General features: G+C 40.1%; 1 protein-coding gene across 2 annotated transcripts; it reads right to left on the bottom strand.

Moving 5' to 3' along the window:
- Nucleotides 312–14,391, bottom strand: LOC8060396 (probable LRR receptor-like serine/threonine-protein kinase At5g10290). Of its 2 annotated transcripts, XR_002452661.1 has the most exons (12): nucleotides 14,033–14,391; nucleotides 12,951–13,083; nucleotides 12,752–12,823; nucleotides 12,057–12,200; nucleotides 11,864–11,935; nucleotides 11,703–11,768; nucleotides 11,538–11,608; nucleotides 10,989–11,129; nucleotides 10,325–10,666; nucleotides 9,437–9,831; nucleotides 8,860–9,300; nucleotides 312–466 (listed from the first exon to the last, which is right to left on the bottom strand). XR_002452661.1 is itself a non-coding variant. In XM_002451913.2 (11 exons), the coding sequence occupies exons 1-11, from the start codon at nucleotides 14,151–14,153 to the stop codon at nucleotides 8,986–8,988; spliced, it is 1,872 nt and encodes a 623-aa protein (XP_002451958.1). In that variant the 5' UTR covers nucleotides 14,154–14,391; the 3' UTR covers nucleotides 8,810–8,985. The 2 variants fall into 2 exon arrangements, 1 of the variants encoding a protein (XP_002451958.1); XM_002451913.2 differs by lacking the exon at nucleotides 312–466 and having other exon boundaries at nucleotides 8,810–9,300.

Raw genomic sequence — 19,619 nt, 5'->3', positions numbered from 1 at the left:
GATTACCATGGTAATATAGACTAAAGAGCACAAGGAATTGGCTTGACTGCACTGTAATAACCATACAATGGCAGGTTTAACATGCTAAAGAGGACTTCTATCTTATTTCTGCTCTAGATCGATGGATCACTGAATGCAGGACAATAGCAACAAATTGTACTACTAAGAAGTGCACTAATCCAAAAGGAGGGAACCATATGCTGACTTATTAACAGTTGACAACTAGAGATGAATGTTAATGCATGTTGTGCAGAAACAACCTAACTCGGCTGCTATATGTCCATCAAATTAAGTACAGTTACCTCAATCTATGTACTGCCATTTATCCATCTAATTCCATTCACGTTCATGCTATTGTTCAACAAGTTCGTTTGAATAATCTTATGAACATATCTATCTAATAGCTACACTACAAATAATCAAATTAAGTACAGTTACCTCAATCTATGTACTGCCATTTATCCATCTAATTTGTAATACCCGATTTTAAGGACAAAACCAGATATACACTATATATGAGTTTTAGAAGTCAATTCTCATATATAGCTACAAATAAGGGGTAATATCAAAAGACAATGCATAAATTATATAACGTGCATAGTATAAGAGAGATAACCTTTAGTATCAAACAGCGGATACGCAACTCCAACTTCGGGTATTAACTTCACTCTACAGGATCCAACTGACTGGTTGATCACAAGCCTAAACTTCTCCTGAGGTTTGGGGGAAATGGCAAGAGTGAGTCCATGTCGAACTCCACAAGTATAGCAACTAGATTGTATAGCTCCCACAATCTCATGATCAATGTGACATAAATAATGTAAAGCATTAAACAATAATAATGAGCATATTTAACACACAGGAATCATCACCCTTAATGTAGATGTCCCCAAGGCCGCTCCTGACCGTGAGCTCGGCTAGTATACTAGTTTTTAACCCTCTGCAGAGGTTGCACATCTTTACCCATGAGTCATGATTTACCCTTTCGCCCGAGGTAGCTAATCTCTTAACCCCCTTCCTAGGGAGGTCGGCAGGGATCACTATGAAGTCTTTCAAAGGTTCGTCTAACAAGTTAGGGCCGCTTGGTTACATTAGTCAGTCCGTGTGATTCACCCGCAGGAATCCACGGTCTGCTACTCCCCAATTGCGCCACAACGGGTAACCGCTAACGAGCTAGAAAAGTTACTCATACTTAACTAAAGCCAGAGCCATTATAGCCCTCATGGTTGCACTGTTGTCCCGGGTGATCACGTACAGATAAATCATCAAGTTGCTAAAAAGTCATTTTTATCGTTTATTACTTAACATTAATCTAGTCACAGGATCATAGTCACAGAATATAAAATCCAAATGCTATACTTGCCTCGATCCAAAGATCTTGCTAATCCTTTTGGTTCTGCTGGTCTCACTTGTTGTCAAAGCTTTGATCTTGATAACCGAAACTGCTCTCCGTCTAAACTCGATCATCGATCACACCAACAATCGGAGAAAACATACACGAGCAAACAAAACTACAATTAGAACAGTACACCAATCATATGAAAACAGTATGAAAAGTTTATAAAAAGATTCTACGCATCGCTACGATCTCACAGACGTAAAGATCACGAAAATCGGAGCTAAAACGGAGGAGATATGAATTTTCTAAGATTTTATATAGAAAAACAATTAATTAAATAGTATCACGAAATTAGAAAGTTTCAAACTGAGTAAATAATTTTACTAACATGTAGAGATCATTAATACGAATCCAACGCGATTTGAATGGGTCAAAACGGAGTTAAAACGAATATTTTATGAGCAAAACAAACTCAGTGGCAATTTTGTAAATATCAGAAAGCGTACTTGAAATCATACCGAGGTGAAATACGTTTTCAAAATCCGTTGACGTATTCCTCAGGGGCGCTTTGGACTGCGGGTTTATTTGGCAAAAGCTCAGGGGCTCTTTAACAAAAGTGCGAATGAAGGGGTACGTTCTAATCTAGATCGTTGATCTTGAATCGGACGACTGAGACTCAAACTGGAATAAACAGGTGCTGCCGGTGGTGCACAGAAGCCAGACACGGTGGCTCCATTGCCGGAAAGAGGAGAGACTCGCCGGAGTTCGGAAACAAAACATTAGGAAGCTCGGTTTTCGATGGGAAAAGTTCCAGGAGCAAGAGAAGACCCTCGCGAACTCACCTGGAGGGTTATCGAAGCCCGGGGAGGTCTCGGGAGAGGGGCGCGACGCAAACCGCGGACGGCCCTTCCTGTACAGATTTCGGCGTTGATTAGAGAGACACTGGAAGCACTAGAAAACGTAGGGAGTGGTCCTTCGGCTTCGCAGACCTTGAACGAAGCTCGGCAAGGGCTCGGACTCGCCCGCACGGCTGCAAAACGCGATTTCCCCAGCCACGGTTGAGTTGAGTCCGACGGCGAGATCCAGATCAAGAACACAAGCGTTATAAAAGGCTTTGCATCGTGTGCAGGGGAAAAAGGGGGCGCAGAGAAGAGCCTGAGGCTTTATAGGCGCTGGATTAGCAAGATAGGAAGGAAATCAAGTGATTTTGGGCGGCGATGGCTGGAGTCCTGCTCGGTCACGTCCCAGGAAGAAGAAGAAGAAAGGGAGCTGGTGACGCTGACGTGCGGGCCCAGGGTGGCAGTGAGAGAAGAGGGGAAGGGAAAGATGTGGGCCGGCTGCTGGGTTGGTTGCGCGCGCGCTGGGCCAAGCTGAGTGGGCCGAAAAGAGAGGGGAGAAGGGTGGCGCCAAACAGAGAGAGGGAGGGGTTTTTTTTTAATTCTTTCCTTTTATTTCCAAACCATTTTCAAATCCATTTTAAAATCACTTTAAAATACTTTTGAACTTTAGTCAAATCACTCAGCACAATAAAATTAATTCTCCTGCATGAATGCACAAACAAGTTGCTAAGCTCTATGATAAATTTATTTTAATAAAAAATATTATTTTCCTATATTTCATGAGCACAAAAATACAAATTAAATTAATTTCTCCTATTTTTAAATACTTGCAAACTTTAGGGTGTTACAAATCTACCCCCCTTAAAAAGAATCTCGTCCTCGAGATTCGGAAGAGGCACAGATTCCAAAAGAGAAACAAGAACAAGATCTGGATATCTATTTCAACTTCACAACTTGTATTCCAGATGCAAGCACTATGTTTCGGGATTACAACTTGTGAACCAAACTCCCATAAGATGTCTATTATTTGTAATTGCTCACTGTCCATCTTGACTACCAACTTTTCAGCTTATACAACTCGAAGGCATGATAACTTAGCATGGGTATGCCTCCTCAGGTAGGAGTGGACCACCTTGATACTCAATTCTTTTCCCTGATGGTGCGGTTAAGAAAATTTTCCACTGGGTAGCATAGATCACTGCCTTGTGTGCACATAACCATCCATTGCCAAGAACCAAAGGAATATTGAGTGACTCTAGCACAATGAGGTTTACAGTGAAGTTTTCCTTCTTTATGACAAGATTGATATTTGAGCAAACCTGATCTGCCTGTATTTCTTCCATTGGGGTTTGAACTAACAAAGGCTTTCTTGTCGGACACTTCACCCGTTCGATTGTCTTTACCAAGTCAGCGGAAATAAAAGAATGCGAAGCACTTCGGTCAAACAGAGCAAAAACTAGTACTGAGTCCACTTGAATATAGCCTCCCACCACTTTGGTGGCTCCTTGAATGTTATGCCTATCCACATTGTTCAGTCTTCCATTGATATAATTTGGCTGTACTTTATTTCCAGGAGCGGGCTTCTTACGAGCTTTCCTTTTACGCTTCCGTCGTTGTGGATTTTGATTTGATTCGTTGTCAACTTGCTCTTCCCTATTATTATTTTGATAACACTCAGCTTTGTCATACTCATAGCATCTTTCTTCAAAATCAAGATGATCATATTCTTCCCACCTATCCATGAGAGGTGTCATATTGTGCTCCGGATTCATGGGACACTACACTCCCTGTCATCAAGTGACCAACGTCAGTAACACGGCAAGGATAGATGATCATAACCATAGAATATCTTAGAAGACAATTATCACTCCAAGCTAGTCTTAAAATGCATCACTCGTGATATCAAGGTACTACCCCTCTTAAAATGAGATTGATTGGGGAACACTAGGGACTACTTCTCCTATCCTTTTTAGACGCTACACATCATATAGTCTTTTAAAATTCGCTGTACTGAGTCTCTTGTTCCAACATTATCCAATTCTTCTCCATGTAACCCCTTTATTTAGGCTACCCCCCTTAATAAAGGTCATCTAGGGGACACAAGAAAGGTAGCTAGCATGTTTTCCAGACAAGTTAACTAACATTGAGAACTTATGACATCCCAAAGAGCTTCTGTGCAAGAGAACAAACATGTATCCTGAAATTTTTCCGCGATATGAAAAACACCAGCATAGAAAAACAGGTATAACTCCCATTCAGTTAATCCAATAGAGTTGTAGCTTATACCGTTAGAAAGATTATGAAATTCCCTACAACTTTCCTGTAGAAGACGTCCTTAGGTTCTGTCTTTAAGCTCAGGTAAAACAGCCAAACATAATATCCTTCCTGATAATATCTCAGCAAAGATGCAGTAAATTCCAGAAATTATACCTCGAGCTACGTAACTCATATGGAGATGATCTTTATATTGTTGAAAAGCTTATGAAATCCTTTACAACTTTTGTATACAACTTTTCCCCAGATTCTGTCTTTAAGCTTGGCTGAGAATAGGAATTGCCAGATCTATCCAGATTTTGAAACAGAACAGAAACATCCAATTGTAAATATCATATCTCAGGTTCTACTTATCCAAATAAGTTCCAGCTTATACCGTTGGAAAGAATAGAAAATTGTCTACAACTTTTCTATAGAATACTCTTCCAAATTCTATAGTTATATATGTCTAAAACAGTAAGCAACCGAAACTGGTCCAGGTTCTTGACAGCACAGTTGTATCCTGTTGTGATTTTTGTAACTTCCAAACCATAACAGCTATGAGGGTGATTCTTGTGGTCAGAGAAAGATCTTGGAGTCTAGTTGTTTCCAGAAAAGTTTAGTAAACTTTGCACGACCAGATCTTGATATACACTGTGATTATTGCAGACTGCTCCAGAAATTAGCAAAAGACAGAAACAGGATATAACCAAACCCAACTACTTATGTCATTACTCCTTATGCCTTAGTTCTATAAACTAAATGAAATTGTGAAGAACTTCACAAAATCATTACACTCATTACAAAGATCCAAATCAAACATAAACATAATAACAAGCAATTAAGCATTAAAGGTTCACAAGGCACACAAACTCAACTTTCGCTACTAGCGTTTTTATTACACCAGGGGACACGGACACCTATATCTTAGACTTAGTGTGGTTATCTTCACGATGCATCTGTTGCTTCTTTTGTGGACAAGAGCTTATATAATGTCCTTCTTGTTGGCAGTGATAACACCTTCTCTTAGCTGGTTCCTTTGTGATGTTATTTTCCACTGAAGTGTTGTTCGGTGTGTTATCAACTTGCATGCTCTGATGGTTTATCTTTGCCTGGTTAGATTTCTTTCTACATTGCTTGATCCTCCGAGGTTGAAACTCTCTATAAGTAATTGTCCACCCATCTATGCATACCTCATGAGCAGTGGGATTAGCTTGGGGAATTTGTTCATCTCCAAGGTTTGAGTTTTCCTGACGAGAATTTGAAGCTACATGTGACATCTTGGGATTTGGGTGTTGATCACTTCCCAATCTCGGCTCTAGTGCTTTTGCCTTCCTCTTCTTATCCTCATTAGTCACACAGGTTGGTTTTGTCTTAACTTCCTTCTTAGATGACATATTCCGAAGACAAGGAAGACCATAATGCTCACAACAGTGGCATTGATCCTGATATCCTGATGTATTACTCCCAACGCTTCCATGATTTCTCATATTTTTCCAAGCTTCTGCTACTTGTCTCCTCACGGGTCCTGAGATACGTTGTTGAGAGTTCTTATTCTGAGTTATTCCTTCCACTACTTGTGTTTGCATGGCTAGAAGCTTCTCCATGTCGAATGCTTTTACGGTTGGAAAATCTGGGTGCTTTCGTTCCTTCTTGTCAAAGGTCTCCTCGTTATGATCCATCTAAAGAGACAGAGAGAGAGAATTTAGAATCGAGACAAGATTTTATAAAAGAACTAGGCAAGAGGTAAGCATAACTTTTAGCAACTATCAAGGTCAAGGCGAAAAGCAAGAAGTAAGCAAAGATAGAAGCATGCCAAAACGTCCAGTTCTAACTAGGCTTGCGTCCTACAGTCAGCATTGCTTTGATACCACTTTGTAATACCCGATTTTAAGGACAAAACCAGATATACACTATATATGAGTTTTAGAAGTCAATTCTCATATATAGCTACAAATAAGGGGTAATATCAAAAGACAATGCATAAATTATATAACGTGCATAGTATAAGAGAGATAACCTTTAGTATCAAACAGCGGATACGCAACTCCAACTTCGGGTATTAACTTCACTCTACAGGATCCAACTGACTGGTTGATCACAAGCCTAAACTTCTCCTGAGGTTTGGGGGAAATGGCAAGAGTGAGTCCATGTCGAACTCCACAAGTATAGCAACTAGATTGTATAGCTCCCACAATCTCATGATCAATGTGACATAAATAATGTAAAGCATTAAACAATAATAATGAGCATATTTAACACACAGGAATCATCACCCTTAATGTAGATGTCCCCAAGGCCGCTCCTGACCGTGAGCTCGGCTAGTATACTAGTTTTTAACCCTCTGCAGAGGTTGCACATCTTTACCCATGAGTCATGATTTACCCTTTCGCCCGAGGTAGCTAATCTCTTAACCCCCTTCCTAGGGAGGTCGGCAGGGATCACTATGAAGTCTTTCAAAGGTTCGTCTAACAAGTTAGGGCCGCTTGGTTTCATTAGTCAGTCCGTGTGATTCACCCGCAGGAATCCACGGTCTGCTACTCCCCAATTGCGCCACAACGGGTAACCGCTAACGAGCTAGAAAAGTTACTCATACTTAACTAAAGCCAGAGCCATTATAGCCCTCATGGTTGCACTGTTGTCCCGGGTGATCACGTACAGATAAATCATCAAGTTGCTAAAAAGTCATTTTTATCGTTTATTACTTAACATTAATCTAGTCACAGGATCATAGTCACAGAATATAAAATCCAAATGCTATACTTGCCTCGATCCAAAGATCTTGCTAATCCTTTTGGTTCTGCTGGTCTCACTTGTTGTCAAAGCTTTGATCTTGATAACCGAAACTGCTCTCCGTCTAAACTCGATCATCGATCACACCAACAATCGGAGAAAACATACACGAGCAAACAAAACTACAATTAGAACAGTACACCAATCATATGAAAACAGTATGAAAAGTTTATAAAAAGATTCTACGCATCGCTACGATCTCACAGACGTAAAGATCACGAAAATCGGAGCTAAAACGGAGGAGATATGAATTTTCTAAGATTTTATATAGAAAAACAATTAATTAAATAGTATCACGAAATTAGAAAGTTTCAAACTGAGTAAATAATTTTACTAACATGTAGAGATCATTAATACGAATCCAACGCGATTTGAATGGGTCAAAACGGAGTTAAAACGAATATTTTATGAGCAAAACAAACTCAGTGGCAATTTTGTAAATACCAGAAAGCGTACTTGAAATCATACCGAGGTGAAATACGTTTTCAAAATCCGTTGACGTATTCCTCAGGGGCGCTTTGGACTGCGGGTTTATTTGGCAAAAGCTCAGGGGCTCTTTAACAAAAGTGCGAATGAAGGGGTACGTTCTAATCTAGATCGTTGATCTTGAATCGGACGACTGAGACTCAAACTGGAATAAACAGGTGCTGCCGGTGGTGCACAGAAGCCAGACACGGTGGCTCCATTGCCGGAAAGAGGAGAGACTCGCCGGAGTTCGGAAACAAAACATTAGGAAGCTCGGTTTTCGATGGGAAAAGTTCCAGGAGCAAGAGAAGACCCTCGCGAACTCACCTGGAGGGTTATCGAAGCCCGGGGAGGTCTCGGGAGAGGGGCGCGACGCAAACCGCGGACGGCCCTTCCTGTACAGATTTCGGCGTTGATTAGAGAGACACTGGAAGCACTAGAAAACGTAGGGAGTGGTCCTTCGGCTTCGCAGACCTTGAACGAAGCTCGGCAAGGGCTCGGACTCGCCCGCACGGCTGCAAAACGCGATTTCCCCAGCCACGGTTGAGTTGAGTCCGACGGCGAGATCCAGATCAAGAACACAAGCGTTATAAAAGGCTTTGCATCGTGTGCAGGGGGAAAAGGGGGCGCAGAGAAGAGCCTGAGGCTTTATAGGCGCTGGATTAGCAAGATAGGAAGGAAATCAAGTGATTTTGGGCGGCGATGGCTGGAGTCCTGCTCGGTCACGTCCCAGGAAGAAGAAGAAAGGGAGCTGGTGACGCTGACGTGCGGGCCCAGGGTGGCAGTGAGAGAAGAGGGGAAGGGAAAGATGTGGGCCGGCTGCTGGGTTGGTTGCGCGCGCGCTGGGCCAAGCTGAGTGGGCCGAAAAGAGAGGGGAGAAGGGTGGCGCCAAACAGAGAGAGGGAGGGGTTTTTTTTTTAATTCTTTCCTTTTATTTCCAAACCATTTTCAAATCCATTTTAAAATCACTTTAAAATACTTTTGAACTTTAGTCAAATCACGCAGCACAATAAAATTAATTCTCCTGCATGAATGCACAAACAAGTTGCTAAGCTCTATGATAAATTTATTTTAATAAAAAATATTATTTTCCTATATTTCATGAGCACAAAAATACAAATTAAATTAATTTCTCCTATTTTTAAATACTTGCAAACTTTAGGGTGTTACATAATTCCATCCACGTTCATGCAATTGCTCAACAAGTATCTAATAGGCTACTCTACAAATAACAGTTACATACAGCACAGCAGGCACCGCATCATTGCATTTACACCCATCCGTTTCCACTGATTGTCATCTACCTGCAGACAACTCCATCGCTTCCTGATTGTAGACAGAATCCTCTCCCCAGTCGAACCTCCGCTGCATCCGCTCATACTCCTGCCTCCTTGTCACCTCCACATGCTGCCACTCCTCCCACCGCTCCGCCAAACCCTCACCTTCCAGCATCCTAACCACTTCAGACATTGATGGTCGGTCCTCAGGTGATGCCTGCGTGCAGAGCAGTGCTATCTGTATTATCATCTCAAGATCCTCACTATCATAATTCTGATTAAGGTTCTTGTCCACAATGGAGTCTAGCTCCCCTTCTCTCTGTAGCTTCTTTACCTGTATTCAGTTACAGGTACATCATAACATACACAGGAATTAGGTTGTATTAAGGATGGAGCCAGCATAAAAAATTTTGTAACCAAAGAGGCAAAGAGCAAAACTATCCAATATTTGGAAGTGAAAAAAGACTTGCATGATCAAGCAATAGCACATCTTCTTCCTCTTCCAACCGTGAGAAGTCAATAGCCCGCTGACCCGTCACAAGTTCAAGAAGCATGATCCCATAGCCAAAAACATCAGTCCTCTCGGACGACTTCCCTGTGGACAGGTACTCAGGTGCTATGTGACCCATGGTTCCACGGACTTGTGTTGTCACAGATGTCTTCTGCACATCTACGAGCTTTGCTAGGCCAAAATCACCAACAACAGGCTCGAAATCCTCGTCAAGTAATACATTTGCAGCTTTAACATCACGGTGTATGATCTTGGGGTTGCAGTGTTCATGCAGATACTCCAGTCCACGAGCTGTACCTATAGCCACCCGTTTCCTTGAAGGCCAGTCTAGGATGGGTTCTCCAGGCTTAAAATCTGGATAGCATTTAGAAGTTAGAACACAGGACACATGATACGAGACCAGCATCAATTACGATAAAAGAAAGATGCCAAATAAGTTAATAAATTTTTTGACCAGTGGGAAAGCTTATTGTATATAGACGTAACAAATCAAGCCTGTTAGCAAAAGGTTGAGAAAATGTTATGTGGGAGGTCCAAGGTCTACCATATGCAAATTATCAGTGGTAAAGTTCTGTCTGTACATAAAAGGAAGAGAAATAATAGAGAAATTCCTTTTATAGGTAGTAATAGTGAAACATCTTAGCAAAATACATAGAGGGGTGCATTTTTTTTTCTCTCGAACACACAGGAGAGCTGTTCATTATATTACTTACAGAAGAAAGGGTACATCCCTGGATACGCACTCACACACACACAATTATTTAGTAAGTATGCACACCTATGACAAAGATTACAAACAAACACAATCCTGTACATAGAGAGGTGCATGAACAATTTAAAAAAATACCTCTTAAGCGGCAGGCAACACTCAAATTCTGCATAAATGGATAGACCAGCAAGCGCTCTGTTTGTGTCGTGCAGAAGCCAATTAATCTTAAGAGATTGCGATGAACTGCAACACTAATAAGCTCAACCTCCCGCAAGAAGGCAGCCTCCCCACCAGGACTGTCATAGTCAGTCAATCGTTTTACAGCGATCTTAGTTGCATCAGGAAGAACTCCCTTGTATACTTTACCAAAACCTCCCTGTCCAAGAACATTTCTTTCATTGAAATTATCAGTCGCAATCTGCAGTTCTCGCCATGCAAATCTTTTGATCTGGCCAAACGCAATTCGTCGATCGTCCTCGCCTGTAGAACATAAATTATTATACCTTAGGTGATTGCATAAACTATGCAAACTTGAAATTCTTATGATTAACACAGTGCCTGATTGATGAAGGTGTAGGGTCATGTATTCTGATTAGGAAATTATTATTTTCAATGACTGAAACACGAGCCTGATGTATATTAATAATCAAGTATGAACGGTGTGTTTACTGTCTTGGTCTTTGGGAGCTCTAAACTTTATGAATTTTAAGAGATATAACAGTTTTCTTAAGCCATTATTAAGACTATTACTTCACTACTATGAAAGACCAAAAGCAAGGCATCGACTACATGGGCATGGAACCTGCTACATCCACAAAAACTTCCCGCAGGTGGCTTTTCCTCCTTGCATTACAGATTAGAAACAGAGCTCCCACGATAAGAAGCCCTAAAATTCCACCAACTGTTCCAAGTATTAAGCCAATTTTTGAGCTATGGGATCCACCTGTAAGATGATAATTATGAAATTAGCAATCTCATAAAATACAAGGAAACCATCTATACTAACAAACTACTCCCTCCGTCCCAAAATAACTGTTGTTTGTGCTTCCCGATAAACAACTTTGACTAAATATATATTAGAAAATATTAATGTTTATGGTACATAATTAGTTTTTTTGACCCAAAATTACAGCAGGGGAGACCCCCACTGTAGGATGGTACATAATTAGTATCGTTGGAAAGGTCTTGAATCTAGTTTTTTAACAAATTTATTTGGAGGTACAAATATTGCACGTATTTTCTACAAATCGAGTCAAACATGTACGAAAACCAATAACGACAGTTAATTTGAGATGGAGGGAGTAATATGCATTGGTAAAATAATAAATACAGTAGTCAGAATGCAACTTACTCTGATAGGACATGCTGGATGCACAAGAATGCGGGAAGTTGGGTCCACAGTTTAAGTGATTACCAGAAAAGCTGGTCGTGAAAAAAGAGAATTTCATCATTCACTCAGGATTAGGAAAAAAATCATAGAATAAAAGAAAAAAAATTAAGAGCAAGCTTCATATACTTGTAACGTGCTACTTGAAACAGCGAACCAGGTATCTGACCGGACAAATTATTATATGCCAGGCGGCTGTAATCAAAGTATTATTTTGTCAACACATGGCAAGCACATTTAAATGAACTTGAGTTATAAGAAACTGAAAAGGGTATCATACTCAGTCTTACATGTCTGTCAAGCTTGAAATGTTCGCTATGCTATCAGGAATTGACCCATTGAAATTATTTTTACTCAGTATCCTGGTTATGAGAGACAGAAAGATTACATGAAAAGGTCACATATAACTATATTTCTTTTCTTGAATACGTAGGACATATAACTCTATTTATGAGAAGGGAACTCTGATTTTAAAATACTTACAACAGCGTTAGCTTAGAAAGGTTGCCAAGAGAAGCTGGTACTTCTCCAACTAAAAGATTGTCCTCTAAATCTAAGCTTGTCAAGCTAGATAGATTACCAAACTCCTCTGGTACAGTACCGGTAATCCTGTTACCAGCCAATGACCTGCAAGATCATATGCTATACAGTTTCATAGTAGTCCGAGAAGTATCATGAAATTAAATTGCACCAAGCTTGAACAATAGTTCATGTATGACACATATCTAAAGGTAATAACCAGAACTAGTACCAATTCCTCTGGAACAGAATATGTTAGCATATGTGACACTGGTACAATCCATATCATCCTAGTTTACTTGCATAGATGGCTAGCCCACTATGTTCTTGTTTCAGTAACATATCAGTTTGCCCCAAAACATGAAGAGAAGCAGACATGTCTATCCACAGAAGCAACAGAATCATAGAACAGTAAGATTCAATACAGAAAATGATTCCTAATTTCTCAGACATGCCAAGGTTTCTGTACTGGATTTATTATAATATTATTGCATTTACTCATTCTATAAATTTCTTACTTTGAATAACATGATGCGATTCTCTGGGAAAATGAATAACTATTGCTATAGTGTAACAAATGTACACCATACCTTTTGATGTTTATAGAAGTGATTATGTCAAAGGTATATATAATCTAAAGAATAAGACATCATACTCACAGGACACTCAAATATTGGAGTTCTCCAATTCTTGGTGACAGAACACCCGTGAATCCTCGTGCAGCCAAAGTTCTACAAGAGAGCATAAAGATTAGTCAAAAAACACACAAGATCAGAACAGAGGGGAACATAAGCACTCCAACAACATTAGAACATATGAAAGCAAACAAAGAAAGAAGGTACAAGGGCTCCCACTTACACTTGAACAACATTGTTGTTGTTGTCACAAATAACAGAATTCCATGTGCAAGGGTTAACTTGATTTTGGTTCCAATCTGAAAGCTGACCGCCAGTAACGTTCAGTTTTTGTTTCATATCATATAAAGCATCTCCTGCAAAACATAGTCAATTATTTAGTCTTCATAAGGTACTTGATTTTTGTAAACAAGAGATCCAATCGGACATTGAGAATTACATTTTCCTCTTTTCTTTAAATGCCTACATTATCCCTGAAGAACATAAAGTAACTTTGTTTCTCCATGTCAACCAAACCTTAAACATTGAGACAAAAAAAGATGGCATCATAGTTCGTGTCCAGGCGCCCCTCCCCCCCATCGCCTTGCAGAATGGGCGCTTAGGTGTCCAGGCCCCCCCCCCCCTCCCCCCCCCCCTATCGCCGTGCCTCGCCTTTACACCGTAAGAACAATGGATGACATTGGTAGTTTGGTGTACCAAGAGAGTCATGACGACAGTTATACCCATACTCAAGGTTTCTCCCAGATACAATGTTTTAGTGTGAACATTGCCATATATATAGACCACCACAGTTACATGACTTAATTGGCATGTTTGCTCAGGTAACATTAATGATCATGCTGGTACACCCATATTAAATGCTATGATGAGCTGATTACAGTGGCAGAAACATGTGGTATCATTATTATCAAGTAAGTTCAAGCTAATCTATGTTTCCCAGATACCACTAACAATGTCAATACATAAATATTTCAACTGTCATTTCGATAATCAGACAGCTGGCCTATCAAGGCGGCGCCTTTGCGCTAGGCAACACTCTCCTGTGAAGCAAAGCGCCAAATTGCCTGCCCAGCAGCTGCATAGCCTGTCCAACTGCTAGCCTGCTACATGAAGCAAGGTGCCCAACTACTACCTACTGATTTCTAAAACGCTGGTCACAATACAGCAACAATTTAATAATACAAACTAAATTTCCATTTGTTCAGCTAACAGGCACCCAAAACACACTCATGCCGATGCAGAGGCAAGAGCTGACGGCTGATGAGAGCGTCACCTTGCAGGAACGATAGGGGAGTTCGGTAGTACCTTGGCGATCGGATGCAGAGAAGCACGGCAAGGATATCACCAGAACCAACACAACGAAGCGCAGCTCCCTCATCTTGCCTAGATCCCACTCCGGCCGGACCTCCATTACACTCCACCCCATCAGCCCAGCCGCAGTAGATGGGCCCCCGGTGGCCGCGCCCCCGGGGGCTAGGCACCGCGTTCAGGAGAAGAGAGCGTCGAGTTCGGGCAAGGCGGGTGGAGGTCGGGATTGCGGAGGGGGCGGCCGCGGATTCGTGAGTTACGGTGGACGGGTTGGGATGAGCAGGCAGAAAGAAAGTGTGAGAGCGGAGCAAGAACCTCGAGCACTTGTTCTTTCTTTTTTGTTTTCTATCTATCTATTTCCTTATTTTCTTTTTGAGATGGGGGATTATTCAGATTCGAGGCCGAATGGGGAAGCCCGTGAACGCTCCTTCGGCCGTTCGACCCCCGCAGGAATACACATGCTATAGTGTTTTAGTTTCGAGTGTTAGCTATGTCAGATACTTTAACTATTACTAATAAATATACATGTGCGTTGCAACGAGGTAAAAACATTAAATAGTCGTAGAAAATAATGACATAATGTTACATATCTATTTATATTTATCTTTTTTATAAAATTTAAAGTTTATAGTTTATTTTATTGATAACCATGACATCTATGGTATTAGATAGTTAATATTTACAAATATGTAGCTTGGAGACATATTTATTTAATAATAATAATAATAATTAGTCAAACTTTATCTTACTCTAACTCTAATATTACCTCTTAATATACATTAATATTATGTTAAAATATGAGAAGTTTGTTGCTAGCTTTATTTTTTTATTTAAAAGATTCCTAAGAAATAGGATATATCAGTTAAATGTATATGTAGATTATAAACACATGGACTTATGAAATGTTCATATGACATAACAACACATCATGCAAAGATAGTGGAAGCATCTTTTTTTTTATTTTTACATACTTAAATTGATTGTAAACTATTTAGCAAGCATAAATCTAGGTAAATTAGTAAATCAGTGAAATATGCACGAATGGTGCTAAAACTTTTATCACAAATCAAGCATCACATTAAATAGGGAACCATAAAATTTTTATAATAATTGGAGCAAGATAAATACAATTTCAATGTTGCACTAAAAAGCATAGGCAAGCATCTCTAGAAAAAAAATGTACTAAAATTTGAGATATTTTTTGTTTACTACATGAATCTACATATGTGGAGCAGAACAGAATTTGTTTTGTAATTTTTAGATTTTTCTATGAATTACTATGTATTTATCATTTTCAGCCGATTTAAAGAATAAAAGAAAAGTAAATTAATAGGATAAACAATTTCCATTTAGGCCCCTATACTTTCGTTATTCTTAATATACTCTGATATATATCGTGAGGAGATTTTGCATTGGAAACTCTAGAAAAACTTATATTCTTTTTTTTCTCTTCTATCGGGTTGAAGCTACGGCCGATTCCGAGATGACGCTGGATTCAGGTGGCCAACGGAAATAGGTGGGCAAACTGAAATTGTCTCTTTATAGATATAGATATAGAATACATATGGTTCATCCTATAGTGTTTCTCATATTTAGATTCGAATACAGGTGTTAATGCTATGTCAGATAATTTAAGTATTTGATGCGGATATGGTATAGACGTATATGAATAAATGCAAATGCAACATTAGTTAATTTTGGTTAGTTGCGTATATTAAGGTTTGATTACCTCTTCTATGTGGTGGTATTCTATGTGGTGGTAAGAGTACCACCTACCACTTACAGCAGTTTAAGTTTCACGTTGCAAGTAATAGCAACTCTAAGTCAAAAAAAAGTAATAGCAACTCTTACATATCCTAATTCAAAGTAAAATGATCAAAGGTTGAATGATTATTGTTACATTTTTTAATTGCAAGTGTACTCCTTCGTCTTCGTCTCAGGGGTAGCTTGTGTTAGAAACGATTGAAAAATTATGAGTTGAAGGTTATGGGAGTTTTCTTTCGTAGCATCTGTCTTCTCTCCTCTGCTCCTAGCGTCCCCTCCACTCTTTGGCTGGCTCTACTTGGCTTGCTGGCTATAAGATAAAAGCAAGACCAGCTTCAATATTCACTCTCTCTAGTCTCTCATACGCTGGTTTCTACACTTCTGTTGTATTTAAGGTTTTCCTATCCCATTGGTTTCTACACTTTTGTTGCATTTAAGGTTTCCCTATCCCAGTTTCTGTGAGCACGGGAATAAGGAGAGCAGGACTCTGAAACCGAGTCATCTACGAGTTTATCTCCTCAGGTGAAGGGTAACCATCAGATTTTTGTGGAGCGATCATATGACTGGTCGATCGATCCATGACCCACGACTTCATCTTCTTCTAGCGTCCATGACGACAACGGAAGTTCAGCACTACAACTTCTCTACACTACGACTACACCAACAGGCGCTATGTTGACTGGTGCAACCGACTCTGGTATCGCTGGGTAGTGTCCATATCACTTAGATCACACGTGCACATTTATGAGGCCACAAACTTGTTCCTAATCTTTTTCTGAATTAAGCTAATACTGCCTAAATTTCTAACAATCTAAAAACTTAATAAGCAATTCTCGGCAGATGGCTTTGTGAGTATGCTAAAACCGAATATTTTTTAGGGCACTTATTACAAGAGGTGGTGGTAGAGGTGCATTCTATAATTGACTGCTATGCACTATTATTTTATTACTGAACCTAAGACTGTTGGGATGCATACTCTTGAGGAGGAGCATGCGTTGATACTATGTTTAAGGTTGTAATTCTTAGCGTGCTAGGAGATTCTATAGTGGATGCATATATGCCGCTACAGACTGGTAAAGAGATGTGGGATGCACTTGAGGCCAGATATAGTGTCTGACGTTGGTTCTGAGTTGTATGTCATAGAACAGTTTCATGACTACCAGATGGTTGATGGGCGTTATATAATGGAATAAGCTCATGAGGTACAAACACTGGCAAAAGAACTCGAAAAATTTAAATTTGTGCTGCTTGACAAGTTTGTGGCAGGCTATATCGTTGTTAAGCTGCCACAAACTTGAACATATTTTGCTACTTCTCTAAAATATAAGAGACAGGAGTTTGGCATTGCCGACCTTATTATCTCTTTTGATGTTGAAGAGAAGGCAAGAGCAAAGGACGTTTGTGACAAGAAAACTGTTGAAGAAAGTTCTAGTGCTCATGTGGTACAGAAAAATCCTCAACACTCCCACAAGAAAAAATTCTAGCAAGATCTAAAACAAAAGAGCACTACACCTTTTAAGAAGGAGAAGAAGAAGAAAAAGGAAAAGGGAAATTGTTTCACTTGTGGCAAGCCATGGCATTATGCTAAGGATTTCCTAAATGGCAAGTGGAAGCCCAATAAGAAATCTGCAAACATGATTGAAGTTGATGGAGGAATATCAGGGTATGGTAATTTGTTACCTATAGTTCTTTTAGTTTATCATTCACATGATTGGTGGCTTGACATACGTGCTAATATTCATGTGTGTATTAATATTTCTTTATTTTCTTCTTATCAAGTCGGACGGACTTCCTCCTTGTCGATGGGAAACGGGGTGCATGCGGCTATACGTGGTGTTGATATAGTCTATCTGAAGCTTCCTTCGGAAGATGTTGTGCAAGAGGTTGTGCAACTAAAGAACGTGTACCATATCCCCTCAGTAAGGAAGAATTTGATTAGTGGTTCTTTACTATGTCATAATGGTTATAAACTTATGTTCGAGTCAAATAAGTGTGTAATTCCTAAGTACGGATTTTATTGGCAAAGGCTATAAGAGCGTAGGCTTATTCCGCTTATCTTTGACTGATATTTGTTTTAATTCTATAAACCATGTGAGCCATGATAATGATATGAATATTTGTCATTCGTGATTATGTCATATCTCGCTTAGCTGGTTTACATTTAATCCTAAAATTTGATTTTGTCAAAGGTTCTAAATGTATGTGTTGAATCGAAACAACATCACAAGCCTTACAAGGCTGATGCGGTGAGAGACTTGGCAACATTAGAGCTAATTCATTCAAATCTGTGCGAAATGAATGGTGAGTTGGCCAAAGGTGAAAAATGGTATTTCATGGCTTTTATAAATGATTGCACTAGATTTTGCTACGTGTATTTATTAAAATCAAAAGATAAAGCATTGATTACTTTTGATCTATAAAGCTAAAGTAGAAAACCAACTTGAGAATAAAATTATATGTTTGCGATCAGTTCATTGGGGAGAATATTTCTCAAATGAGTTTTCTGAGTATTGTACGAAGCATGGTATTATTTATGAGAGGACATCGTTATACTGAAAGCCCTAGTTTGGTTTTAGATAATTGATGAAACCTAAAGTACTAACCTCTATGCTAAGTGTATGTTTTAGATGAGGTTGGTGCATGCCAAGTGGTGGAGCAACAAATGATCATAGTGATGGTGGTAATGACCACAAGGTCATTAAATGTTCAACTTAGAAGAGAAAAATAAAACCCTATGAAGATCAAGGCAAAGATATTGCTTAGGGTTTTAGTTTTGGTGATCAAGACACCATAGAGGGTGTGATCATATTTAAGATAGATAGCCATACTATAAAGAGGGGAATTCTTAGCTAAGCAGTCTATCGATTCGGTGCTTTTAAGAAAATGAAATTCATATTTTATATTGCGTCGGTGAAAAGTTTAGAGAAGTCATGGGAGTGTTCCTCACCGGATGCTAGCCGCGGAGGTGTCAAACACTAGCCTAGCATATAGTGTGTTGTGGCTAAGTGTCGCTCTTCTGTGCCGAGTGTTGGAGCATCTGATGGGTTCGCATAGGACGTAGCGCGAACACTGTTTTAGCGTCCGGTGCTTTGTGACATCAGCAGAGTAACGAGCAGTCAGTCCGACAGTGCTCGTTGGACACTGAGGAGCGTCCGGTGGACTACCATCGGATGCGTCTGATGCACCTTAAGTAGCGCCCAGTGCCTAGGTGGCGCGTCCAGTGCGTAGCATCTGATGTGTCCAACGCTCCTCAACTGTGAACTTCAACATTTAAGTGACCGTTGAAAATCAACAGGTCATGTTTTAACTAAGGACACATGGCAACGATCTAGCGGTGTTGTTAGGGGGCCGTCAAACATTGGGGCTGCGTTTGACGCTTAGCATCAGCGCGTCCGATGCCCCCGACAGAGGTCTTTTCCATAGGGTAATGACTCTATTTGTAGGGGGACCTTATAAATACTTGGTGGTCGTCTCTTGGGTGTCTCTCTTGGCACTTTGACAATCTTGATATCTTGGTGGTTGCTACCACCTAGACAACTTGGAGCAGCGGTGGATTTGTGGCAAGAGTTGACGATTGTTCTTGGCCACCTTTGATGATTGTGAGGGGTTCTTGTGTCTTCCCTGGCGGAGCACCAAAGACAACTCTAGTGGATTGCACGTGTCATTGAGCTACCTCACTTGTGGGTAGGTCCTGCGGTGTCCTAGTGAGAACGAGGTTTGTGTTACACCTCTTAGCCATCAGACCACCAAGTGTTGGTCGACATAACGGGGACTAGCGTGCCAGCAAGCACATGAACCTCGGGAGAAAAATCAGTGTCTC

This window comes from Sorghum bicolor, chromosome 4, assembly GCF_000003195.3.
Source record: "Sorghum bicolor cultivar BTx623 chromosome 4, Sorghum_bicolor_NCBIv3, whole genome shotgun sequence".
Taxonomy (NCBI): Eukaryota; Viridiplantae; Streptophyta; class Magnoliopsida; order Poales; family Poaceae; genus Sorghum; species Sorghum bicolor.
This window is presented reverse-complemented; position numbering and strand designations above follow the sequence as displayed.